General features: G+C 34.8%; 1 protein-coding gene across 2 annotated transcripts in view; it reads left to right on the forward strand.

Moving 5' to 3' along the window:
* Window positions 1–18,942, forward strand: part of ILA (putative protein kinase regulator ILITHYIA) — an 87,625-nt gene that overhangs the window by 28,152 nt on the left and 40,531 nt on the right. For both annotated transcript variants that reach the window (XM_088957154.1, XM_088957159.1), the window contains 11 exons: window positions 4,212–4,331; window positions 4,435–4,494; window positions 6,141–6,266; window positions 6,526–6,625; window positions 6,715–6,884; window positions 7,187–7,489; window positions 7,589–7,705; window positions 7,803–7,904; window positions 7,995–8,144; window positions 17,081–17,245; window positions 17,325–17,501. In XM_088957154.1, the coding sequence (XP_088813280.1) occupies window positions 4,212–4,331; window positions 4,435–4,494; window positions 6,141–6,266; window positions 6,526–6,625; window positions 6,715–6,884; window positions 7,187–7,489; window positions 7,589–7,705; window positions 7,803–7,904; window positions 7,995–8,144; window positions 17,081–17,245; window positions 17,325–17,501 (1,590 nt within the window). The remainder of the gene's footprint in view (window positions 1–4,211; window positions 4,332–4,434; window positions 4,495–6,140; window positions 6,267–6,525; window positions 6,626–6,714; window positions 6,885–7,186; window positions 7,490–7,588; window positions 7,706–7,802; window positions 7,905–7,994; window positions 8,145–17,080; window positions 17,246–17,324; window positions 17,502–18,942) is intronic.

The following is an 18,942-nucleotide window of genomic DNA, read 5'->3' on the forward strand; positions in this document are numbered from 1 at the left end:
ATGTTCATTTAAACAAGTTTAATCAAAAGAAAATAAAAATGAAAATACCATTTTTGCCCTTAATAAGACAAGGGCAACCACTCTATTGGCTATATTTGGTCAATTTTGTTTTCTATACGAAAAACATGTTAGGGGTATTGTTGGCATAAAAAATCATGGGTCTAATGGCAAAACAAGCACTCCTGAATGAAAGGTTGATTAAGTAAATAAGTTGTAAAATATATGGGATATTTTATTAAAATGAAAACTATAAGGTAGGTTTAAGTAAATATGTAAAGCTATAAGGTGTTGAGGAATGGCAACGGGGTGGGGATCATATTCCCTGTCTCCGACCCCAATTCTGAAATTAACTCCCATCCCCGATCCCCGACGGGGATGGGTTCCCCGTGGGGATCTGAATCCCCAAAATGTTCTCAGGTAATAGTATTTTTTTAAATAAATAAAAATTTTAAATTATAGATATGTTTTAAATATGTTTTGATATATATATATATAATTCAAATAATATAATAGTATATTTAATATAAATAACATTTAATATATATATATATATATATATAAATCGAGGTCGGGGCGGGGACCTCAATCTCCATCCCCGACCCCGACTGGGGATTCCAATTAATCCTCGTCCCGCCAAAACAATCCCCAACCCCATCGGGTCGGGGAAGTCGGGTCTCCGTCGGGGATGGGGAAAATTGCCATCCCTAAAGGTCTGTTCTAGTAAATGACCCTAATATAAACACATAGAGTATACAATTGTTTTGTATTTTCAACTTTTTAAATAATTAATAATTATTCATATTTTATACACTAGTTTTAATAAATTTTTTATAATACAAAAATAACAATAATTAATTTCAGTTAGGTTTATTCATCAAACTGATGAAACCGACTTGGGTTGCTTGGTTTTCTAGTATTTTAGGTCGGCTTTGCCATCCCTAAAGGTGTGTTCTAGTAAATGACCTTAATAGAAACACATAAGAGCATACAATTGTTTTATATTTTCAACTTTTTTAAATAATTAATAATTATTCATATTTTATATACTACTTTTGATAAATTTTTTATAATAAATTAACAATAATTAATTTCAGTTAGGTTTATTCATCAAACTGATGAAACCAACCAACCCGACCAACTTGACATGAGTTGATATGGAAAAGTGGGAAATTTCCCAAATTTCTTAGTCTAAAATGTTTTATATCATAAATATAAAATTTAAATTGTTTTTTAATAATTGGATTGTATTTTTTAAAAATAAATTTAATTTTAAGTTTAAATCTTTTGAACCGATTGACCAAACCAAAAAGGCGACCCAAACCGATACAACTTGAGTGGGTTGTATTTCACAAAAGGTAAATCGGTTTCAGCCGTCCAACTCCCCAACCTAACCAAGTCAATTTGGTTGGCCAAATAGCCTACGACCGAACCGAACCAACTCACGAACACTCATAATTTTAGCTAAATAAATAGTCTCATCTTTGATAAATAAGAATAGTTTAATCTCCAATAATTATTGAAAATTTATGGAAAAATACACAATTATTGAAAATATGTTGGTAATGAAAAAAATACAATAATTACAAGAATACAATAAGTACAAAAAATATATTAACTTAGTCAATGAATAGTATAGTCTCAAATAATAGTTTAATTTCTAATAAAAATTAATCAATAAGTTATAATAAAAATATAATAAATACATTAAGTACAATAAATTAAATTTAAAATTATCAATAATAGTAGTTTAATCTCCAACAATTATTAAAAGTTTTCTATTAAGTAGCAAAACAAAATAAATTTATACATAATCATTGAAAATGCATTTATCACAAAATACAATAAATAATTAATGAAATACAATAAATATTAATTTTAGTATATATAATTATATAATAAATACAGATTAAGAGTTTAAAATTATTATAAATAAATATTATTTTTTGGAAGTTATTTTCTCGAATTATTACTTGATATATTTGAAATCATTTATTCACAATAGTATGTAAAAATATTAAATTATTATTAATTTCAATATTATGTTATAGTTATTTTTTCTAATTTTCAGGATTTTTTTAAAACTTATTACATAATTTATTTTAACTATTTAAAATCTAGTTATGTTAAATATTTTGTTATTTAAAATATTTATTTATTTAAATACTTAAATAATATGTAAAATATTTAAATTTTAAAATATGAATTATTTATTGAAATCCATAAAGTCTTAATTTATACTATTATTACATAATTTCATTATTAATTTTGTAATATATTAAATTATTATTATTTTCAATATTATGTTATAAATATTTTCCTACTTTGAAGAAAATTTTTAAATTGATTACGTAATTTAGTTATTTTAACTATTTAAAATCTAGTTATGATAAATATTTAGTTATTTAAATATTTAAATAATCTATAAAATATCTAAAATCTTTCGTTATTTGAATTTTATATCCAGAAAATCATAATTTATCCTATTATTACATAATTTCATTATTAATTTTGTTATCTATTAAATTATTATTAATTTAAATATTATGTTATAAATATTTATCTACTTTAAAGAAAACTTTTAATTTTATTACATAATTTCGTTATTCTAAGTATTTAAAATATAGTTAAGATAAATATTTAGTTATTCAAATAATCTATAAAATATTTCAAATGTTTTGTTATTTGAATTTTAATTATTTAAAGCTATTACATATTATTAAATATTTAAAAGTTATTTAAATTGATAGTCCGGAAAAAACGTAATTTAAATTGTTAGTACATGATTTTGTGATATATTTTGTAAAAATATAATTTTTTTTGTGTTTTTAATAAATATTTTAGTTATTATATAATTTTGTTAGAATATTTAAATAATTTTTAAATGTTTGTAATCTAATCTTTCTTTAGATAGATATAGATAAAAACTAGGGGAGAGGATAAATAGGAATTAGAGATAAATTTGGAGAAAGTAGGGGATAGTGGGGGAGGTAGTTTAGGAGAAATTTTAGGAGAAGTGATTATTTAAGTTATTGGGAAAATGCATCTCATTGGTTGTCTTGAAAATGACATATCATAAAAAAATAAAAAATTCAAAAGGAGGAGAAAATTTCTTGACCGCTTTGAATTAATGCATCTCATTGAATGAATGCATTTGAGGTGTTTTGACTCTTTACATGATCATTTTCTGCCCCATCTGGAAATCCTGGCTTGGAAATTTTGGGATTGGGCCTTAGTTTTGTGATTAGGCTCGGCGTGGGTCTTAGTTTTGTGGTCAGGCCCTGCCTGAGCCTGGGTCTACTTCAGGCCTGCAATTCTCAGGGGCTGTCCTGGGCCAGTTCTTTTGGTGGCCTGAAACAGGGCCTCTGCCCCTTCTTTTCATTTTCTTCTTTTATTTTTGTGTTTCTTCAGTTTTTGTTGGTCTAAAACAGTGGTGGAGCCCCTTGTTCTTTTTCTTTTTCTGGTCTACAACAGGGACTCTGCCTCCCTATTTTCTTCTTAAGTTCTTTTTCTTTTTTTGGCCAAACACAGGGGCTACACCCCCTTGAGCTCTTCTTTTAAGTCTGAATTTCTATTTCTAATATCTTGTGTTGCATACTTTAAGCAAGATTGGAATAAACACAGGGGCTACACCCCCTTGAGCTCTTCCCCGTACTCCAGTTCTTCCTGATTTCGATGCCGAACAGTAGATCACCTTCCTGATGTCTAGATCCCACAAAAAACTCCAAGAACTGTGCAATCTAGCAGTTCGATCAGCCCTTTACTACTTCATGCAGTCGGCTGATCTAGGGCTGCATGAGAATGCTTCAAGAAACCCTAGCTGATGCTCTGATACCAAGTAGAAATCTGCCGAATTAAAAAATGTGAAAGAAAGTAGTTTCTTGAAGAGAGAAGGAAGAGAGAAGGAGAAGAAGAGAAGAAGAAAGAGAAGAAGAGAAGTTGAAAGAAAAGAGAGCAATAATCTAGCCGCCCCCTTCACTTATTATATATACTAAAATAATAGAACAGTACAAGGACAACTATGCCCTTATAGGGCGACAGAACATAAAACAGCATGTATAACACTCAAAAAACATAATGAAATTTGGACTCACATAACTACTGTGGTCCCCACCTCCTATCTAACGACTAACATAAAACATCTACTCAGAAAAACATCATAAAACTAATTAATCTTCAACACTTATATGACTAACATTTGTTTTTCTTTACAGGATCTGTTAGGACCTATGGGATTAATGAGTTCTAATCCTCTTGAAAGACAGGCAGCAATAAGTTCTTTATCATCCTTGATGTCTATTACACCTAAGGAAACATACTTAGAATTTGAGAAGGTTTGATTCTCAGTTATTGCTTATCTCGGGTATTTTTTTAATCAAATGGGCATAGTGATTCATGGTTGCTTGAAGCTGATTGTGACTTATTGTTCTTTTACAGCACTTGAACCATCTTCCTGATCTGTCTTTACATGATTCACTTTCAGAGAGTGAAATTCAGGTTTGCCTTTTCATCTCCTTGATTTTATGTGTTGGACTAATTTCTGATATAAAAATTATGCTTTTTACAGCGTGCTTAATTATTTTTTCATAAGTTTGTTAAGAATTGGATGATTGCAATAAATAAGTTCTTGTCATTTTTGGCAATTGGTATACCAGTCCTTGGGAAAACAAATTGGAAAATGCTAGCAAAGAGGGCTCAGGCATTGCCTTTTCTTTGGCAATATTGCTTGTTTTTTAAATGATATATAATGTAATTCTCTTGTGTATTTTTTGATTGCTGGAAGGAAAAAAATTTTCTTATGGCTATGAAAGGTAATAATTAAAATGAACCTCAACAACATTGTTATTTGTTTATTTATTATATTCTTTATTGTTTTTTCTGTTATTATTTTTTTTGCTTTCAGTATTAGTTGCATTGGGTATTAAAGTAGGGACTACTGGAGGATTCAGAATCAGTAAGCAATGCTTTATTTTTGGTTAAATATTTCATTTTTTCTCAGTCATGAGATTATGAAATTATATTTCAATTATAAGCATATACACATATATGGGTAATGACCCTATTTGTCATTTGTTGTACTTTTCCTTTAAAATATGTTTCTTTATATGGATGGTGTACCTGAACAAAATCCTCTGTAATGGTCCTATATCATGGGAGCAGATGGACTCTACTAAATGGAAAATGTATCTGTCAGGGGCGGGGTGGATTCTAACATTGCATGGATTCTTCATGCGCACTTCTGCTTAGCACACCCTTTTCTTCTCCCAGCTGACCTGACATAAATGAACAGATAATCTAGAACACGAGTACAACTTTTCTTATACAATGTTAAATAGTTTTAAAGGCTACATTTTAGACCCTCTTTTTTCATAGATGTCTCCATGAGTCTGTGTTTTCTTGTCGCATGCTAGATTCTTGGGAATGTGTTGGCTCCAGTTTCTGTCTTTCTGTCCGTGCTATAATGTTTGTATTGACCTTTAACTTTACACTTCAATTTGATTGATCCCCCAAATTATGGAGAAATGTTTCAGTTTAGAAATCAGTGTCTAATGCTCAATATCATTCATGAGAAGTGACCTGGAGAATTAAGGTTCTAAACTCTAGAATCTGATTTGGTTGGGTTAATGACCCCTTCCCCTCCAATCCAAGCCAAGGTGAGACAAGGACACACACTGAAATAAGTGAATCTTTGTTGAGAGAAAGCAAACAGTCCTGGAAATCTGTCATTCCCAACACCGGAGAAAATTCTAAGATAACATCAAATTGTACGAAGACAACTTTCTTTTCTCTTTTTTATTTCGGGTTTTTAGTCATTTCCTGAAGAGAAATCTTTTTGGGAAATGGTGGTTTCTTAAGGTGCAAAGTATTTTGCAGAAGATAATGCCGTTACATAAAATTCTCTTGGGGAATTTATAAGATTTATTTTCTTAGTATCATCTTTTGTTCTCCCAACCCTCAAGAAGGTTTGGGGTTGTTTCTCTACTTGGCTATCTTTTGGGTTTACTTAAAAATGCTGGCTTTAGGCAAAGCCAGTGTTCCCATCATTCTCCTCAGTGCATTGATATCCCTTTTTTGGGTTTTGATCATAGATAGTCCTTAATTTTCTCAAGCTGATTTATCTTGTTCTTCTCATATCCACACAGATTTTCCACACTCCTGAAGGAATGCTCTCCAGTGAGAAGGGTGTTTACATTGCAGAGACTGTTGCTACTAAAAACACGAAGCTTGCAAAAGGTCGTTTTCGTGTTTATGATGACCAAGATGACATGGTAAGTTGTGCTTCTTTGCGATTTATGTGAAAGTGAGCTTCATTAAACAAATTAAATTAATAAAGCAAATCTTGATTGTAGATTTAATGATTGTTTTATCTCTGTTTAAGTATGCCTTTGTTTTTTTACCTGTTTTGAAGTATTTGTTTATAAGGTTGAATGGTTTTCAAGATGAGTGGATATAAATATTGTAAAGAAAGTTAACATCATGAGTCCAAATGACTGGCAAACAAATGGTAAATTTTGGTCCCCTGTACAGGATAATGTCAAATCTAATCATTCAGTGCAGCGTGAGCCTGCTAAGAGAGAAACTACTGCGGTTGGAAAAAAGGACTCTGGGAAGACAACAAAGAAAACTGGCATGATATCATTCCAATTGTTTTCATATCCTTTCTTTTGCAAAATCAATCATGACTTTTTCATATATATTTTCTTTTGATTTATATAGAGAAGGGAAAATCTGCGAAGGAAGAGGCAAGGGAGTTATTACTTAGGGAGGAGGCATCTATTCGTGAGAAGGTTAGGGGTATACAGAGAAACCTCTCTTTGATGCTGAGCGCTCTTGGAGAAATTGCTGTTGCTAATCCTGTATTTACACACAGCCAGTTGCCCTACCTGGTGTGCTTCTAACCTATTGTCTTTTCCTTTTTTGTTATTTTATCACTGCATTCTAGTTTCCTGATGTGATATTCCCTTAGCTTTATAGTTTACAATCATTCCCCTGCCATTGTTATACCATAGCAGAACTTCATTAGTGGTTCTATCTCTGGCAGTAAATCTATTGAGGTTCATTTCTTTCTTTTTTTTTTTTTTTGAATATAAATTAAGAAGATTCATTAGTGGTTCCCTGTTCACCCCTTGTTTGGACAGACATCCTATTTTCTGTTCTGTTGACCCATACTTTGTTTTCTTCATATCAGGTTAAGTTTGTTGACCCTTTACTGCGGTCACCAGTAGTAAGTGACACCGCGTTTGAATCCATGATAAAGCTCTCAAAATGTGTGGCGTCACCTCTGTGTAACTGGGCTCTTGATATTGCTGCTGCTTTGCGCATAATTTCAACTGTGGAAAGGCATGTCATCTGGGGGCTATTTCCTTCAATTGGTGAAGGGGAATCACAAGAAAGCCCATCAATGGGACTCTTTGAGAGAATAGTTCAGGGTTTATTGACATCCTGCAAAAATGGACCTCTTCCTGTGGATTCCTTTACTTTTGTATTCCCGGTAATGTTGCCTTGTTGTCATTATCGTATTTGATGTTTGCTGACAATGTCTATATACCATATTGCTAATGTCCATGTCAATTTAAATTTTTGTTGTCAGATTATGGAGCAGATATTGTTGTCTTCTAAGAAGACAAGACTTCATGATGATGTTCTGCGGATACTTTCCTTACATTTGGATCCCATATTACCTCTCCCTAGGATTCGAATGCTATCAGTTATCTTCTTCAGCTCTTGCCTGTGTATTGTGCTTTATTCTTATTTTTTTATTAAGCATATCTTGTATTCTATGTTCCTTGTCATCCATTATGCAGGTTCTCTACCATGTTCTTGGTGTTGTTCCAGCATATCAAGCATTAGTTGGACCAATGTTAAATGAGTTATGTCTGGGTCTACAACCAGAAGAACTAGCACCTGTGAGTGTGATTCTTTTTGAATTTACTTGAATTAGTTGCTCTTGTATATTGTGATACTGTTATTTGATTTCTTTTATACAATTTGAACAGGCCCTTTGTGGAGTATATGCCAAAGATGTCCATGTGCGGCTTGCCTGCCTAAATGCTATAAAATGCATTCCATCTGTTGCTAGGCGTTCTATTTGCCAGGATGTTGATGTTGCAACAAGCATTTGGATTGCCCTGCATGATCCAGAAAAGGTTAGTCATCTTAAGTGATAAACCCTAAAAGAATGGGGAAGAGGTGAACTTGATAGTTAAGAATATGCATTCAGTAAGACTGCATACGAATTTGTAATTAATTATTGCTTTGTTTTCTTTATAATTGATTAGTGCTTTGTTTTGTTTTGTATCAGAACCTTTTCTTACTCTCGTGGTAGTCTTTTTAATCATTTTGGTGTTATGATTCCTATTATTTATTTGCATGTGTAAGGTTTATGTGTTTAAATTTCCACACTATTGATAAGGCCTTTTCTGCTTTTCTCTTGTGCAAGAGTATGCTCTTTTTTTCTTCCACTCACATCCTGTGTCATTGGGACTAAAGACTGAAGCTAAATAATTCTGAAAGATTATTAAATGTTTAAATTTCAGAGGTCATTTAAATTCCAGCCTGGTTTTTAATTTTCAATGAGAGTTCACTGTAATAGTTTGTACTTTAGGAATCTCAAAGTTCCTTCGTAATTTTTCATTTGAGTTCTTAGAAATGATTACATTGGTAGCCCATCTTATTAATTATTAATGAACCAAACTAGCTACTGACAATAATATGTCAATTTGTCAATTCCGTGATTTGCTCAGGAGATTGATATAAATGTTGGTGAATATGGTATAGAAAGACCAATAAAAAAATCAAAGAAGAAAGAAATGAAATAGAAATTGATAATGTGGGTGAATATGGTATAGAATTGAGGGAGCTCTGTGCCAAGAGTTTCATTTTTGAGTGTGGATTGTCATCTCCTTTGTTGAGTACGGGAGAAAAAGAGAGGCACATAGTTGTGGAGGAGGGTCACTAGCAATGGCCGTCTGGATAATGTCACATGCAGAAGGATGATGGGGCTTAGAGATGCACATGAAAGGCTTGGTGGTTTATAAGTTTGGGTGATACTGTTTTTTAATTAGAAAATTAAACATAGAATCTATTGACTAAAAAGAAGTTTAATAGCATTGGTGCCTCTTAATCCTTAAAGTAAGAAATAAAGGATAGAAAAAGCATTTGTTGATGATGCACAATATATCAGTTGTAATGAAGATCACTAAGGTGATTCAGGGAACCTTGTATATCTCATTGTATATCCCAATGGTATTTTGAAGATCACTAAGGTGATTCAGGAAACTTTTTATTGAGAAATCAAGAAATTCCTCCTTTAATGAATCCTAAAGCTCATTATCAAGGCTCAAAATTTTGTCATGTATAGGGGCATATTGTGTTGTTGTGGCTCCGATACGTGAAATGCTAGGCTTTTTTAAATCATGGTTTAAAATGTTGGTGTTGGTGGATTTGCAGGAAACAAGTCAAAATGTCTAAATTATCGTATGGAAAAATTCTAAAGATTATAGACATGGTGGAAACATTCTAAAGTTTTGCAAAACTATCGAATGATGTTTGATGAAATGTTAAAAGCATAGGCACAAGCTTTGTAATTTATATTGTTCCAAATCTTTAAACAAAGCTAAGAAACTAGGTTATAGACAAAATAATACGCTGTTAAGTTGTCCTGTAAACCTTGAGATTCAAAACTACATAATAGAGCGAGTTCAAGCAAAATTTGAACTCATGGAAAATGGAAATGATTCTAATTGATCAACCAAGTAATCTATTACACAAACAAAAACTCATATTTAGCTTTATTTTTGAAATGGATATTAGTTGGCTAAAAATGGTAATCTTGTACATTAGGCAGACAAAGGAGCAATAGCATAACTACTACACTTATCTACAATGTTGTCACCAACTTTATGTCATAATACTATGTGTTGTACTCCACATGGTGTTGATAGTGTTCACTACGGAATATGCTGATTCCATTAATATTTCGTGTCGCTACCCATTGAAATTGAAATATGTTGTGAACATATTTGGAAATTTATGGACATTTTATACCATGTTGTATTAAAGTTTGATGTAACCAGTGTGTAGGCCTTGCTTAGACTAGCACTTATGGAATTTTGAAAAGAAAAACTAAAAAAATAGGGACCACAAGGTTCAAAGTATTGATGCAGTCCATCCAGCGTATTCGGGTGTATTGATATTTTGTAGCTTGCTAGGAACCCAGAAGAGGTTTGGGTTTGGGTGGCGACTTCATCTAAGAATGTGAAGAAAGTTTCGAAGATGCTGAGAGATGGGAACAACAAGGGGGTATGGTTTTGAGGGCTGCAGACAAGTGGGAAGGATCAGAGAATCCTCAAAGCTCGGTTCAACGTGAGCAGGTGCGCATTCCTGGTGAGCTGATTGATGGGAATGTTGGTTGGACTCAAAGCGTCAGGTAGGTAAAGTGTTTTACTTTGGTTCTTTTTTGGTTGAGTTTCAAAATGGAACAGATAAGGGGGGTATTTCTTCTCTGATTGACCGAGATAGTGATTGTTTAGTTCAAGGGGGGGGGGGGAAATGGTGCATGTGGATGATAAAGTGGAGGAGATAGGTGAGGGGGAAGGGAGCATTGAGAAATTGAGGAGAGGAGGGGAGGTTTCTATAATAGCTGAGAATAAGTTACATGAAGACTTATGTAGTACCGAGGAGGTGGGTGAAGAGTGTGTGTGTGACCAGCCAGAGGAGTGTGACGAGTTACTGAACTTTGATGTTCCGATTGGAAGACTCGGAGTTGATCTAGGGTGGAAAATGAAATCTTCGATCAATCATGGAGTTGCTGGTGAGATGGAGGTTTTGAAAAATGCTCTGGTCTGTAGTAAGTCTCTCATAGTTCGTGTCATACGCCATTTCCAAGACTGAAAAAGAAGGTTTAGTTGGGACATGCCCCATGAAGAAGTTTAAGAGCATCTACCGTAAAAGAGGATCAAAGGTTAAAGCTTTGAATAAGAAGACTGCTGGGGGAGAGGATTTGGGGTTCAGGATTCAGTCGGCGTGGAGTCCCAGATGTTGGTTTCTCAGGAAAAAAGTTCTTTACTATTTTCGGGGCTAGAGAAGAATAAGAAAGGAGGCTGCAACGGTGAGAAGGGAGATGGTGAGGAGATTTTAGTTAGAAGGTGAAGATTAAAGGAGTGGAGATTGAGAGTTTTCCTGAGAGGAACCTAAAGGTGGGAAAGTGTTTAGACCTGTTTTTTTTTGGTGTGGAAAGGACTTTGCAAGAAGAGCATTTGGAGTTTTTGAAAAAGGGCAGGATGGAAGAAAAATTAAAGAGTAACTTAGCAGGGGTAGGGGGAGAGGTATGCAATGAGGAAGGAGTTGGTCAGGAAGAGTTTTTTTTTTTTTTTTGAATTAAAAGACTAATGAAGTGTCAGAAGGGGAGGATTTTTAGTGTTTCTTCTTGTATCTATTTTTTAGTTTAATTTTGCTTCGTAGTTTGAAGCTTGCTTGTTATTTCAAAAATGTTTTTCGACAACAACGGCGCGCTGAACACATTTAAGTACCATTGCTGTATTTTTTGAATTTGGACAACTATTGCAACAAAATGCTTGTGGTATGCTACAGTGCAAGTCATTAATTCCATCATACTAGCTTTTGAATCATTAATTTAATGTTCTAAGTGATAGTTTTTGTGAAAGTCCACATATGGCTTTTTACTGCAGAGTTTGTGTGTTGGCCTTTGTCTATGGAGGGAGTCTACTAGTGGTTGGACCACTCAGTTTCAAGGAGTTTTTATTCAGGGTAGGCAAAATTTGGATCAAATCTTGGTTGCTAATGAATATATAGAGGAAAAGATGAGATTTAGGGGGAAACATTTGGTGTGTAAACTGGTTACTAAAAGGCCTATGATTTGTGGGTTAGTCTTTATACTTGAGTCTTGAGAAAGTGTAGGTTTTGGGAGAAATGGTGTAAGTGGATTTGTGGATGTCTGTATATTTGTCACTCCTTAGTGCTAGCTATTAGGGGAATTTAGAAGAGGACCCACTTTCTCCTTTTGTCTTTACCCTTATAGTTGTGAAGGTGACAAGAGCCCTTGGAGGGTCGCTTTGCCAAATCGCCAAGCAGATTTATATATGGTGTTATTAAATACTTGTATATTCTTAATTTTTTTGAGATTATAATTTTAAAACAGTCATTATTAAACTTAAATATTCATTTTGTGTGTTTATATAATAGTTTATTTTTATTATTTTCTTATTTGATAGGGTTTAATCAATACAGATGTTGCTAAATGATGTTTTGATGAACTTAATAGTTGTCTAATCAACACGTTTTCTTCTTTCACCTTTTCATTTCTTCTTAACCTATAACAAAAATAGGGGTTCAAGAGATAAAGAACTATAATTAGCCAAGAACAACCTTATTTGCTAATAATAATATTGCTCAGTCATCCGTTAATACAATATGTTTTTCAAGAGATAAAGAGCTATAATTAAAATTATTAAATCAATCTTTGTGCTCTGGTTAAGAATTTAGGACCTTAGCATGCTCTTGTTTGGGATTGTCTCAGAGGACTTGGTACAAAGGCAGCTTGTAGAATTAGAAATGCAAGATCTTTAACATCACAGTAGCTATTTTAAATAATGTGATTGGAAATGAAATAAAGATATTGAAAGCTTCACATTTATGAATAAGTTTTATATGCCAAGTTTGATTTTATTTTATTTTTTTGATGAACAATGAGTGATTTTATTAAAAAATTAGAAGCATAAGAGATACACAGAGAAAGTTCCCAAAAAGAGGCACAAGATGCAGCCTCAGATCAAAACAAAGAATTACAGTTTAGCCCAAAACATCTGATTCCTACGCACAGCTTGTGAGTCTACTAATCTATTTGTTGATCTTCTTTCCCATTGGGAATGGACTGACATTTTTGTAGTTAGCCAGTTGAATCTTCGTAAAGCCCCTTTATAGGACCAGGCTACTGTTTCTGGTTCTTTTAACATCTGGATCACTTGCTTGCTATCACCTTTGATTAAAAGCTGTTCACAATTCAGTTCTTTTGGAAATTCATCTCCTTGTAGCACTGCTTGAATTTCTGCATTAACTGAATACTTATGTTTGTGTAGTCTATTTTTGCTTTTTAAGACATTTAGTTTAAAATTTAGGGTTTGCTGTTTTCTTACTATTATTTTAATATATTTTTTTGATTTCTGTTGCTTTTTTTTTTTGCATTTTTTGCATTTGTTAAAACTTCACACATTGCTTGAAAATGGTGTGCACCTGCCCTTGTGTCTTGTGCCTTGGGCATGAAAAGGCCCTTGCGTTTCTTTTGCGCCTTGTGCTTTTATAAGACTGAATCTATTATGAATCCTACAATATGTGGTTCAGATTCTGGTCCTGTACTGGTTTGGCCTGTATTTCCTTTGCCACCCTGTAATGTTTGTTGTTAGATTTAAAAACTTTTTTCTTTATTTATGTTGTTACAATGCTGTCAGCCTAGACTGCTGTTAGCATGTTCTTTTCTTTGTATTAGGGTTAGCCAGGGGCCTAATTGCAATTTCTTATATTTGTTATAACATTTTAAATAAAAGAGGAGCTGTAGCCGCTAGCTCCAAGATTTTGACTCCCACATTCTTTCTCTTCTTCTTCTTCTCTCCTCTTCTCTCTTCTCTCTCCTTGTTTTCTTGTATGTTTACATGGTATCAGAGCGACACTCTAGGCAATAGGAATTGTGGTTTTATCGTTGAGAAGTTTTCACTCAACCCAGGTGCCTGTTTTCTTGGACTATGAAGACAAAAATACTCAGCCGGACTGATTAGAAATATCTCTTGGCACTTCTTCTGGGTTCTTCCTTTGTTGTAGCACCATGGTATCCCTATTTGGTAGAGGCTGATGCTGTGAAGCTTCCTTGGGTCCATCGACTGATGTTGTGAAGACCTAAACTTCATTTTTTTTACCTTCGGCTGAGTCTGTGAAGGCTTGGCTCCATTGACTGATGCTGTGAAGACCTAAACTTCTTTTTTTTGACCTTTGGTTGAGGCTATGAAGGCTTGGCTCCATCGGCTGATGTTGTGAAGACCTAAACTTATTTTTTTTTTTTTTTGACTTTCGACTAAGGTTGTGAAGGCCTAGCTCCTTCGACTAATGTTGTGAAGGCATAAGCATCCTTTTTTTTGACATTTGGTTGATGCTGTCGAAGACCTGGTCATGTTTTTTTTTTGCACTTTCGTACAAGTTCTGTACAGGGGTGTGCTAGAATTGGTGTATGAAGTGTGAACTACAACAATATTATTCTTCTTCCTGGAATATGTTTTGAACTGCTTTTCCCTGCCTCTCGTCAGGGAGAGGGTAATGTGGAAGAGAAGCTGGCTCAGGTTTGTCAAGTCTCCCTACCATCCATTCTGTATCTCGCTCCTTTTCATGTCTTCCAATGTCAACGCTATAGAGATCAGCAATGTGACAGAGGTGGAGCTACCAAACACTGAGCAACCAACATTGTTTGATTCACAGGAGGCAAGTCCATCACCTGTTGATCCCATAGCCCCTATTTCAGTTGTGGATGACCTTGACATTCCCATTGCTCATAGAAAAGGGGTCAGGTAATGCACTACCAAACATTCCATTACCTAGTATGTGTCCTATGACCACATTTCCCCCTCTCACCGGGCCTTCCTATCTGCAGTTGATAGTATTTCTGTACCCAAAAATGTGGCAGAAGCTTTAAAACACCCTGAATGGACAGATGCTATGAAGGAGGAGATTAATATCCTTCACAAGATCCAAACACGGGAGTTGGTGGATCTTCCAACAGCGAAAGACCTAGTGGGGTGTAAGTGGGTGTTTACAGTGAAACACAAGGCAGATGGGACAGTTGAAAGGTACAAAGCAAGGCTAGCTAAAGGGTACACCCAAGTTTATGGTGTTGATTTTGATGAGACATTTGCCCCAGTAGTCAAGATGAATTCAATACGGGTTCTTCTTTCATTGGTTGCAAACCTTGATTGGAAATTGCATCAACTGGATATTAAGAATGCCGTTTTAAACGGTGATCTGGAGGAGGAGGTGTACATGGTTCAACCTCTTGGTTTTTGTGCCAAAGGAAGTAAAAGTAAGGTGTGCAAACTAAGAAAGTCTCTCTATGGTCTAAAACAATCTCCTCGAGCGTGGTTCAATAAATTTCATATGGCAGTTCAACAAGTGGGGTTCAAGCAATGTTAGTTCGATCACACTCTCTTTGTGAAGAGATATTAAGAACAAGTGGCTGTGTTGATAGTGTACGTAGATGATATCATCATTACAGGAAAATGGAGTACAAAAATAAAAAAGTTGAAGGAATTCCTTGCCTCTCAATTTGAAGTGAAAGATCTAGGCCCCCTAAAGTATTTTCTTGGAATTGAAGTTGCCCGTTCAAAAAGGGGTATCTTCGTCTCTCAGAGGAAGTACTTTCTTGGAATTGAAGTTGCTTACTAGTTGAGGTCCTAAGCCAATTCATGCATTCCCCTAAAAGACAACACATGGAGGCAGTAAAGAGGATTCTTAGGTACTTTAAGAAGTATCCAGGAACAATGTTACTATTCGGCAAACATAATTATTTGAAGGTGGAAGTCTACATGGATGCTGATTGGGCAGGCACTATGGATGATAGAAAATCCACGTGGGTACTGCACCTTTGTAGGAAGAAATCCAGTGACATGGAGAAGTAAGAAGCAAAGTGTAGTGGCAAGATCAAGTGCTGAAGCAGATTATAGAGCCATGGGGTGGCTGAAGTTCTTTGATTGAAGAACATTTTAGGAGAACTTGGGGTTACTGTCCACAACTCTATGTCCCTCTACACTGACAATAAGGCAGCCGTTAACATTGCTAGTAATCCAGTCCTACATGATAGGACCAAACACATTGAGGTAGACAAGCATTTAATAAGAGAAAAGTTGGAAAAGGGGGAAATTTGCACCCCTTATGTCAAATCCAAGGAGCAACTTGCTGATGTTTTCACAAAAGGACTTCCACACTTGCGGCATAATGAGCTGTGTGACAAGTTGGATATGATAGATATATTCAACCCAACTTGAGGGGGAGTGTTGTTAGATTTAAAAAGTTCTTTCTTTATTTATGTTGTTACAATGCTGTCAGCTTAGACTTCTGTCAGCATGTTCTTTTCTTTGTATTAGGGTGAGCCCCAAGGGCCTAATTGCAAATTCTTATATTTGTTATAAGTTACAACATTTTAAATAAAAGAGGAGCTGTAGCCGCTAGCTCCAAGATTTCGACTCCCACATTCTTTCTCTTCTTCTTCTCCTCTCCTCTCCTCTTCTCTCTCTTCTCTCTCCTTCCTGTTTTCTTGTATGTTTACAATGTTATTGGTCTTCCCACTGGTCTTGAACTGGTCTGTCCTGAACTTAGGTCTTGAAAGAGAATTGGGCTTCTAAATAAACTATGTATGTGTTTTTGTGGGACTCACTGGGTTCCATGGTTAATGGTTAGTAACATCTGATGTCCAATAAATGCTAGTACTTTGAGGATGCTTTTACTGCACTATATGGTATTAGGGCACTTATTATGTTCCTAATTGCATACAATATTCATGCACAGTAATGTCAATCTAGTTGTTTTAGTAGTTAAGCTAAAATCATTTGATATTTATCATCTTTTTACTTGGGGTACAAGTCGGCTATCCAACTTGAATAATTTCCCATTCAAATTTTGGCAATTGTTCGACCCGAGCCTGCCCAAGTTGCTGCTCTACTATTTACCTTTTGTTTACTCTGAAATGTTGAACAAGGTTGTTTCAAACTCTAGATTATAACTCTTATGTACTCTTCTTTTCCCTATTATATTATTTTAAATAACAGGATGAAAAGGTTCATATCAGATTTAATTACACTGTTTGATTTTGCAGTGTAGAATATGGGCTTTTATCTCTTGTTATGTCTATAATATGCAGGATTATGTTTTTGGTTTTTTTTTTTTTCAGGTTTATGTCCACTAGTTGATTTTAGTTTTGATTGAGCATTACCATTTCCATAGTTGGTTTTGTTATGTGTTCCTTTGATTGCTCTGAATTCCTAAATTTGTTATCCTTGACCAGTTAGTCTCTGTGTTGTTGTCTTTTCAGTCAGTTGCAGAAGCAGCTGAGGAGATATGGGATCATTATGAGAATGATTTTGGTACCGATTATTCGGGACTTTTTGCTGCACTTTCTCAATGCAACTATAATGTCCGTTTAGCAGCTGGTGAGGCAATTGCTGCAGCCTTGGATGAAAGTCCAGAGACTATCCAGGTTATATTTTGTTTTTCTATCTTTTGATTTGATTGTATTCAATCCTTGTGATTTCTCATGTTGTACCTTCTTTTTGTAGGAAACTCTTTCAACATTATTTTCTTTATATATCCATGACATTGGTTCTGGAGGGGACAACATGGATGCTTGTTGGCTTGGGAGGCAAGGAATAGCTCTGGCATTACATTCTGCTGCTGATGTCCTTAGTACGAAGGACCTTCCTGTTGTCATGACTTTTCTCATTTCACGAGCTCTGGTAACCATTGGTTTGTTGTAATGCTGAAAGATTTTAAGTGATTTTTAATTGTTGTGCTTCACTCCCTTTGTTTTGAAGACAAATTGGGGAGCCTTACTGTTGAAATTTTGGTGATATTTTATATCCTTATGAGACTTTTTGGTTTAGTATATTTAGGAGAAAGTTATTTAATGTTCTTTATGCGTTTCTTCCTAGTTTTTCCAATGTAAACGTGTGTTCAGAGGATCTTTCCATTGGTATCCTGGTACAAGGTTCAGAGTATTGATACACCGTGATACTCTTGTTGGGGTGTATCATTACTTTCCACCACACACCTTGTTTTTAACTTTTTTTTTTTTCAAAAAAATGTCGGACCATGGGGTGGTAGGTCTTAGCTCTGCCTACCCCCTGAAATAGGTCAAACTCCCAAATGAAAGGTATTTGGTGTATTGATGAGTCACGATATGGCCCGATTCTTGACAAAATTCTGAACCTTGTCCTGGCATAACATTCAGTCTTTGTTTCTGTATGTATCTAGCCTTATGTCATTCTGATGACATGACCTTTATCTAGTATATGCGTGAAAAACTCACAAATGCACTTGCTCTCACCCCTTGTATGCAGATTCATGGTGTGTTACCCAATAAAAATATTTCAGTAATGAAAATTAAATTAAGGATTTCTACTAGGGACTTTATTGAGAGCTACCCTAGCAAATTTACCGGTCTATTTTCTCTATATCTTTAAGATTCCTATTTGGGAAGCTAAGAAGTTGGAGAGGATAATGAGATCTTTTTTGTGGGAGCCTGGGCAGGAAAAGAAAGATCATCTAATCAATTGGGAAATAGTTTGTAGGAGTAAAGAGGAGGGTGGACTGTTAGTAGGAAGGTTAGCTCTAAGGAATAAAGCTCTCTTAGGGAAGTGGTTGTGGAGATGGCCTAGAGAAAGGGAGAGATTGTGGCATGAAGTGATGGATAGTATACATGGCAGACCAGAAAATGGTTGGGATGTGGGTATATGACGTCAAGCTACGTTGGCATCTCCTTGGAAAGCAATTTAGAGTGTCCTCCTTCAGTTTGTCAACTTGGTCAGGTATGATGTTAACTTTGGTGACTATTTTATTTTGGGAAGATACTTGGGTGGGTATTGTTGCCCTTAAGGACAGATTCCCGGCTCTCTATTCTCTTTCCCTTTACAAGGAAAAAACTGTTTCTCATTTTCTTCCTTCTATTACTTCACCCTCTTCGTTAAGCTGGGACTTTGGTTTTAGGAGAGGTTTGAGGGATGTTAAACATAGTAGTTCAAGAAGATAGGTTTCGATTCCTTTCTTGTACATGGAAATCTTTTTGTAAAGCATGGTGGGGGCTATTGTGCTGCCATGGCAGATTTTATATGGTCCCTGTATATATCATCTTGTTGTACATGTTAATTTTTCATATTAATGTAATCATAATGTACCGTC

The sequence above is a fragment of the Nelumbo lutea genome, chromosome 1 (genome assembly GCF_056320005.1).
Source record: "Nelumbo lutea isolate HS-2025 chromosome 1, American lotus-T2T, whole genome shotgun sequence".
NCBI lineage: Eukaryota > Viridiplantae > Streptophyta > Magnoliopsida > Proteales > Nelumbonaceae > Nelumbo > Nelumbo lutea.